This window comes from Calidris pugnax, unplaced genomic scaffold (assembly GCF_001431845.1).
Source record: "Calidris pugnax isolate Ruff unplaced genomic scaffold, ASM143184v1 scaffold38, whole genome shotgun sequence".
NCBI classification, from domain to species: Eukaryota; Metazoa; Chordata; class Aves; order Charadriiformes; family Scolopacidae; genus Calidris; species Calidris pugnax.
The window spans coordinates 17,482,729-17,490,679 of NW_015090995.1; the positions used below are offsets into that span (position 1 = coordinate 17,482,729).

At 35.6% G+C, this 7,951-nt stretch overlaps 1 protein-coding gene across 3 annotated transcripts in view; it reads left to right on the plus strand.

Moving 5' to 3' along the window:
• DIAPH2 (diaphanous related formin 2) overlaps positions 1-7,718 on the plus strand; it is a 235,680-nt gene extending 227,962 nt beyond the window's left edge. For all 3 annotated transcript variants that reach the window (XM_014955198.1, XM_014955200.1, XM_014955199.1), the window contains one exon: positions 2,874-7,718. In XM_014955198.1, the coding sequence (XP_014810684.1) occupies positions 2,874-2,938 (65 nt within the window). In that variant the 3' untranslated portion in view covers positions 2,939-7,718. The remainder of the gene's footprint in view (positions 1-2,873) is intronic.
• The last annotated feature ends 233 nt before the right edge of the window (positions 7,719-7,951 follow it).

Here is a 7,951-nt window from a genome sequence, read left to right on the forward strand (position 1 = left end):
TCTATTGAAGAAACAAGTAGTTTCTGTGTGTGTGTGTATATGCATGTACATGTACTAATGCTGCTATTTTTAACCGGATGTAAATATGCACCCGCACACACAAGGTTGCTTGCAGAGTCACTATTGAATGAAATAGGTTTGTTCATAAAGACCAAGAAATACTTTATATTAACCTCCAAAATTTTCGGGTGTGCTAAAGCTCTCATGTTGATAGTAAATAAATGTAATCATCCCATCCCTTTTTTTATAACAGGCTGAAAATTTTATCAAAGTGTAATTTATATCCTACTTGCCTTTTGTTTTAGTAAGACTCACTACAAAGTGCTTTAAACTTTGCAGAAAAATCTTTTGCAAATGCTGACATTGTTTCTTACTGGTAATAACTGAATCATTGCATCCCAGTTTCCTTGATTGGAAGAACCTCGTAGTTCTTTAAGATTTTGTATTCCTATCTATAGAAAATATAATTACTTCCATTTAAAAGCTGGAAATAATTGAAAAGAATAGATTGCTTCTAATAATTGGGAAAATATTTTGTTATCAGCTGAAGAAGGCAATGTTTCTACAGCTTTGCTTTGGGTTTTCGTTAAGTCCCCATTCAGTTGTGCAATTGTAGGAAATGTCATTTGCAGGAAATGTTTGTCTCTACCATGATGAAAAAAAAGATGAGAAAAATCTGAAAAAAAGCAAGTATGAAGAAATCAACACTTCTTAGACTCTTGTAATCTGTTTTTAACCTGTACAGTTGATGATCTTGAAGTTATATCAAGAGATAGTCTACTGGAGAAGGCACCTCTCCCACTGAGAGCAAGTGTCACTAGACTCTCTGCTTTCCTCTGTTGCAGAGGAACAGTAGCACATTTGAGTTAATAACTTTCCTTCTTGGGTTTTAGACAGCATTTTTGTGCTTTAATTTCCATTGCCTAGTGACACTGCAACCAGTGTAGAGATTTATTCCCATGCAAAACAGATTGACTTAGGGTAATTTGAATACTTTATGCATGGATAGATTCATTAGGAAAAGGAGGCAAGGCAGAACTATAAAAAGAACTAATAATCTTGCTAAAGGAGCCGTTAATTCCCTATAGCATTGGAGACACTTTCATTGAAGGTTGATTTTGCAGAACCCATGCAGTCTCCACAGGCATCCTCTGTTCTTTGTCCAGAAACAGATCGCAGAGATGACTTTGTCTTCTCCAGGACCTTACTTAATGTGCTTGGACCATTTCTGGCTTTGTTAGCTTAGAACACGATCACAAAATGGTTTAGGTTAGAAGGGACCTCTGGAAGTCTGCTCACACGGGATCACCTAGAGCCAGTCGTCCAGGATCATGTCTAGGCAGTTTTTTAATATCTCCAAGGATGGAGGTTTCACAACCTCCCCAGGGAGCCTATTCCTGTGCTCAGTCACTCTCACAGGAAAAAAGTGTTCATAAGTAACCTCCTGTGTTTCAGTCTGTGCCCGTGGCCTCTGGTCCTCTGACTGGGCACCACTGGGAAGAGCCTGGCTCCGGCCTCTTTGCACCCTCCCTTCAGGTATCTATGTACACTGAGGGGATCCCTGACTGGTCTTTGCCCCTGCCTTTGCCCCCTCCCTGGAACTTAATGATCCAGTCGATAGGTTTTACAAAGTGTATCTTTCTACCCGTCAGACACGCTGGGGCCTTACGCTTCTCATCTGACCCTTCTGCCTTCCCCAGGTCCAGTGCCTTCCCCCAGTAGGACCAGTCGGTCACACACGCTGTTAGAGTCTGCTGCACTGTGCAAACTGAGAGAGCTAAATCAGCTCATTTAGAAAAAATCTGAGAAAACCTGCTTACCTGCAGTTTGTCTGGCAGACTTTTTGCTTCTAAAGTGACTGTTGTTTTATAATATTCCGGTTCTAGGTAGGAATTCCAGCCATAGATAGGGACACCCTGATGCTGTACTGATGTAGATACTGTACTGACGCTAACAGAGAGCAGCAAGCTGACTGTCACATGAGAGAATAGAAAAGGCTAGTTCAAAAGTAAGCTGTCACCAAAAAAATAATAATTGCGTGGCAGGACCACATTTTAAAAAAGAAAGATTACAACCTCCAGCAGACTAAGTGGGGGTTAATTTTCTGCCCCCTTTTGTGTGTGTATAATAATTGCATGCCAGGACCACATTTTAAAAAAGAAAGATTAAAACCTCCAGAAGACTAAGTGAGGGTTAATTTTCTGCCCCCTTTTGTGTGTGTGCATGTGTATATTCATCGCTTTAAAATTTTATTTTAAAGGCATTTAGGAACATGGCTGGTACTTCATGATTGTTTTCCTGTGATAGAGACATATTTATTATTCATTGCAATAATTACTGTGTAATATTTTATACTAAAAGTTGGTCACATTGCACAATCAGGAAATGCTTAGGAAGTGGCTGATTTAACTGTTCTATTTTTAACTCTGTACCAAATCATAGTGAGTAGTGTTAGTGCTTTTGTACTTGTAGCATCTAGAAGCCTTTTCACCACCACACTGGTCAGTATATTCTCATGAAAATGGAAACGTATTTTTCCAGAGCCTCTGTGCATAAATTGTTTATAAAAGAAGATTTTTTTTACCCAGAATTTTTGTTATTGTGTGCTGTTTCCAAGGGGACTGTGTTTCAGGATTCTCCTAATGCTTTTATCACCCAGCTTCTCTGATCAAGAAAGTAATTTATTGCTGATTGCAGAACTCTTGAACTCAGTCTGGCAGCTGCAGTGTGAAACTTCTCTGATCCAGTCTCCTAGTTACTTATTTACATATCATTTGAAATGATTTTCAGGGCTGTTTGAAAACCTCTTGACATTGCATTATCCGTGTTTCAAATCTTATGGTGATTTGTTTTTTCCTCTCTTTGTGTTACAGATAACAGACGAGTAACTTTGGAAAGGTCTCGTTCTCGCCACAATGGAGCAATTCCAGCTATGTGATTCTTCTGATGCCAAAGAATTAGTGAATTGTTTTATTTACAATTAAATGGATATACTTTGAAAAGAATTAATCATATGAATTGGCCACAATCATAAAGGAATACTGGTATTGATTAAATGAGAAGGTGTATAAATATTATGTATTTTAAAAGCTACTGCTAAATAATCCACATACTGTATCTTATCACCCCAACTACCAAGATCTGTAAACAGTGTTAAACAGTAGGATATATATCTTATTTTCTTACGTTCTTTCTTCTTTTTTTGTTCTCCCCCCCCCCTTTTTTTTTTTAAAGCTGGCAACTTACATGAAAGGAGTTGGGGATTTCTAGGTTATGTTTTATATGGGTAAGAAAAAACAAATTTGTTGAAAGAATACAGCTGTGGATTCCATTTTCAGTTCTGATTTGGACATGAAAGGAAACAAATAATAAAATTGTATGTTAATAAATTCAGAGATGAGCTGGTCTACATTATCAGAATCTTTTTTGTAACCATAAAAAAGCAATGCATAGCCCCAGTCAGGTTGCTGAAAATCTTATCTCAATATAAAACCTGGTGGATTCAGCTATTTTGACTGCAAAGAGGATATACCACATATCTACACTTCTGTTGATATGATGATGTATAGTTAATTATCACTGCTAAAAAAAATTTAAAAAGAGCATAGGATTTTACCAAAATTAAATATCAAGGGCAGGATATGTTTTTAACTGTATCTAAGGAGGGATTTTTCTAATTATGCACTTATATATTCTTTATAAAGATATTTGGGTGAAAATATGATTGTCCTATTTTCATTACGCTACGAATACCTTTGTGTAGGTTTTTAGAGACAAGCTACATTATGGAGTTATTCAGAACTGCCTCTGAGTTTTTCCTCTGTTTCTCAGGTAAAATATGTAGCGGGATCTCTACTGGTGGATTTTAGTGCTGAGGGTTTAGCAGCTAAGGACAGATTTTCTACCTGGAGCACTATATAGCAGTGATCAATGATTGCAGCAGTCTGATTTTTCAGGAAGCTCCTCCCATTCTACTTTGTCTAGAGGCCCCTGCACTGCAGTACCTCAGGTGAGCAGTCCGGTCAGTAGCTGACACTGTCGATGTTCTGCCACTCAGTGGGAAACACGAGTTCCCTCTTCTCCCCAGACTCTAGTTGAATGTACAGTCTGTTTGGTGTTCAGGTCAATCTTTACCATCCTTTTTACTAAAGGTTTGCTCTTTATCTGGATGGGATGGAGGATTTTAAATGGGAGTTCCAGTGGAACTGCTCATACGTTGCTCAGCTATGATATTTAAACACGGGATACAATGTAGTAAATGGCACTTGTTCTCAAATTATTATTGCTTTTCAGCGATTGATGAATTATTATGAATACTTTGATTGCCTGGTGTTATGGGGAACTTTTGATTTTAAAGTTAGGTAAAGAATATTTGGAAGGTAAGGTGTCACGTTGTGTTCTGTGCACAAACTGCTAGCTCTAGAGGAGCATTCAATATGGGGCAGTGTAACTTTGCACTACTGCTTGAGCCAAGCATCTTTGTACAGTAGGTTCTTTCTGCTTCTCTGGTAAGATACTCTTAAGGCTCTCTGACTAGTTTGGGATAAATTCTCACGATTTCAGACTACACTGATCAATATCCAATTATTGTAAGAAAAGTTACAGTTCCTTTTCAATCTAGTATTGAAATAATTATTTTTTTTTTTAAACTGTCTTCAGAGGAAACAGGGGTTTTGCCCGTTGCTATATCTTTAAACATAGGAATACAACTTAAGCCTAGTGAAATGTGTGCTGTCAACTAATACTCTTCCTAAACTGTTTGGGCTTTTTTGTGGTTTTAGTAACAAACTAAAGAATTGTATGGTACTTCGGAAAAAATAATGCATGCAACAGGATTCTGTCTCCCTGCTTATCAGTAAGAGATACAAAGAATTACATCCTGTTTCGTGTAAGGTCAACATCAACCTTGTATTGAAGTATAACTTTTTAAAATGGAACTATTAAATTTACAGTTATAAAAACGTGCTTAATGTACAAAGCCAGTTTAAAAGGATTAGGTTCATAATGTCTATATGAATTTGTACTACAATCAACAGTGTATTAGAATTCAATTTTTAAATTTAGCATTTTTCTGGGATTTGCAAGTATTGGTATAATCTTGATATGTGAAAACTCAAAAGCTCCCAACAGAATCTTTATACTGTAGCAGTAATTATTAGTGCACGAGTTTTTCATTTCCATGAGTTCTATTTTTTTTTCTCAAGCTCTGTGAAAGCTGACTACAGATTTTCAAGAACCAAATCTTAGGAGGAAAAAAAAAAAGCAAATCCAAAATAATATCATCATCTGATGCTTCTATTTTACTACTATCTTTTTTCGTATTTGAAACATTTATATAATTTAATGGACATATCTGTTAGAACAAAAGTGTCTTTCAAAGGAAAACTAGTTTAGAAGATAATTTATGTAAATATAGGGTGCTCGTATTTATGAAGTCGAAAATATTTTCTGAAATTGATGCTGGTCACTTTGTCTTTTGATAGTTTTTCAGTCTATATTAAATTGCAGATATTTTTAATGTTTTTATTATTGATCTAATTTTCAGAGGTGTCACATGTTTATCTAGAAGTGTAGAAGAGTAGCACCTTTTTCAGAAATGCACTTGCCTTATTTTCTAATTTTAAAAAATGAAATATATCAGTTAAATTATATTTGTACTCAATGTAATCCCAGAAAGAAAATCGCTGGAGGGTTCATACATAAATTTCTTGCTAATTATGTTTCACTATATGTCCTCTGAGACAATACGTTACCGATATACCAGCACATCTGTTTGCATTCACATTTTACCAGTTACAAGTACTGAAGAGATTTTTATTTTTTTTAATGATGTTACACTGTTTACATTTCTTAGTTTATTTAAGAGGAAGATAAACTTACCTTTGCAATGAATTGAGCTAAATTTGCAATTGACAAATTGACATGGGAATGAAACGCTGAAATCATATACAAATATACATCTCTGTTGCTTGACTACTGGCTGTACAGATCAGAAATGTAAAGACACTAGACATTTTTTGCTCGAGTTTTATGCGGTTACTGAGAAAAAAGTGCAACACCGTTTGTCATGTATGTTTGTTTGTGATTCAACAAATACCCTTTCCCAGCACATAAGTGATGTTTGGTTTAAGTGTTAATCATATTATGAAGTGATGCTAAAGCCAAAACAAAATTAGTGCCCGAGAGGGCATTGACGAAGAGCTTCAGGAAGTATTCCCAGAAATACTATTTCGTAATTTGTTCTGGTTTTAGGCAACCACGGTCAATATGAAGAATGTTATCTAGAATTATCTGTTCTTTCTTGAAAATTAAGATACAAATGAAAGCATTCCCATTGTTCCTTTCTGTAACATGCAAATAGTTATGGATATCTGTATATTTTTGCATTTTTGTGTGTGGTATATGTACTACCTCAGACAAATGCTGTAAAAAAACCTAACGTTTTCATGGTTTCTATCCAAACCACAATTCATCAGTGACCTACTTTAAATTCATCCCACGATATACAAACGGTTTGCAAAACTCTGAGAATCTGGCAGAGTTTTAAGTTTGGGTCTGGAAATCCTCCTGTAGCTTTCATTAAGAAAACTTTGCAATGTTCAGCTTTTGCATCCCTGAGGCAAATCCTGCTTTGATGGGTGAATTTAGTACTTCCTATACTGAGAATGATATAGCTAGTAAATATTTAAAGCTGGTAATAGTTAACGTGGGAGCAAGCTTACCTATATATGTAAATGGCTTCTTGTCCATTAAACAAATGCTTGGCTGAATTATACCTTAATGTTTGCCTTCAAATTGCTGAGAGGTCAGGCATAACAAATGCTAAATGATAAAGCAATGTAAAGCCCACCTCTTATGTGCCATACTGTATTTACAAGTTACTCATTTTAAAACAAGCATTGTAAAAAAACCTCTACATCTTTTCTTCTGCAGTATCTACACACACGCCCACGCATGCATACAAAATGTAAATAAAAAAATAATCAAAGCAGATAAAGCCAAATCCCTCAGCTTCAGGTGTCTATTTCAGATCACATATCGCTTCTGTGCACAAGAAAGGGAGTTGTGTAAGCCTGTGAATTCTGCAGTCCTGCAAGCTGTCACTGAGCACCCATGGTGTCATTAGAAGAATGTTCAAGGAGAAAGCTGTGTTCTCGTAGTGCTTCTTTTAGCACTGTTTGAGGTGATACATATGCCACAGAATGTGAACAATAATCTAGTACCATTCAGTCAGTCTGCTATCATGCACCATTTGGTTTCCCTTTTGGAAGTCATATGATTCCTGATGCCAAACAAGAAAAGAAAAAAAAAAAGTGACAAAACTCATGCATTTCTATTTTTTAAACAGCTTTGTGTTTGTATGTAATGTTTAAAATAGGAATTTGATGAAATCACAGCCTGGCCATTGTTAATCCATGTATTCTGAAAACTGTAATAAAGATAAAAATAACATGATTTTGCTAGGTGCGCCAATGTTTTGCTTTTTTACAATGATTATTACCTATTGAGTACCATCACCTCAAAATCTGTTATTGTTATATAAAATTATCGTGCTGAAGTTGCTTTCCTTTCTAGCTTACTCACATTTTATGGATCTCTATTTTCTTTTCTCAAAAGCGTCAAGTGTATTTGACTTGAATTTGGCGATGTATTCCAATGAAGGACTTTAAAAACAAAATTATCCAAAAATTATATAATTAAAAAACCACAACTTTAAATCATGATGATACCATTTTATTTTTACAACAATAACAATAAAAGGGAATCACTAAAAGAGTTACATGGGTCCATATTATTTTAAGTGACTGGATTCCAATATAGACTTCTTAAGACAGACATATAGTCAGACAGCTATTATTGATGTTTTCCAAATTATTTGCTTCACTTGGTCACAAAATGGTCTTAACAGAATAGAGACTTGGCAGACTTTTACTTTCAGAACTGCATATTG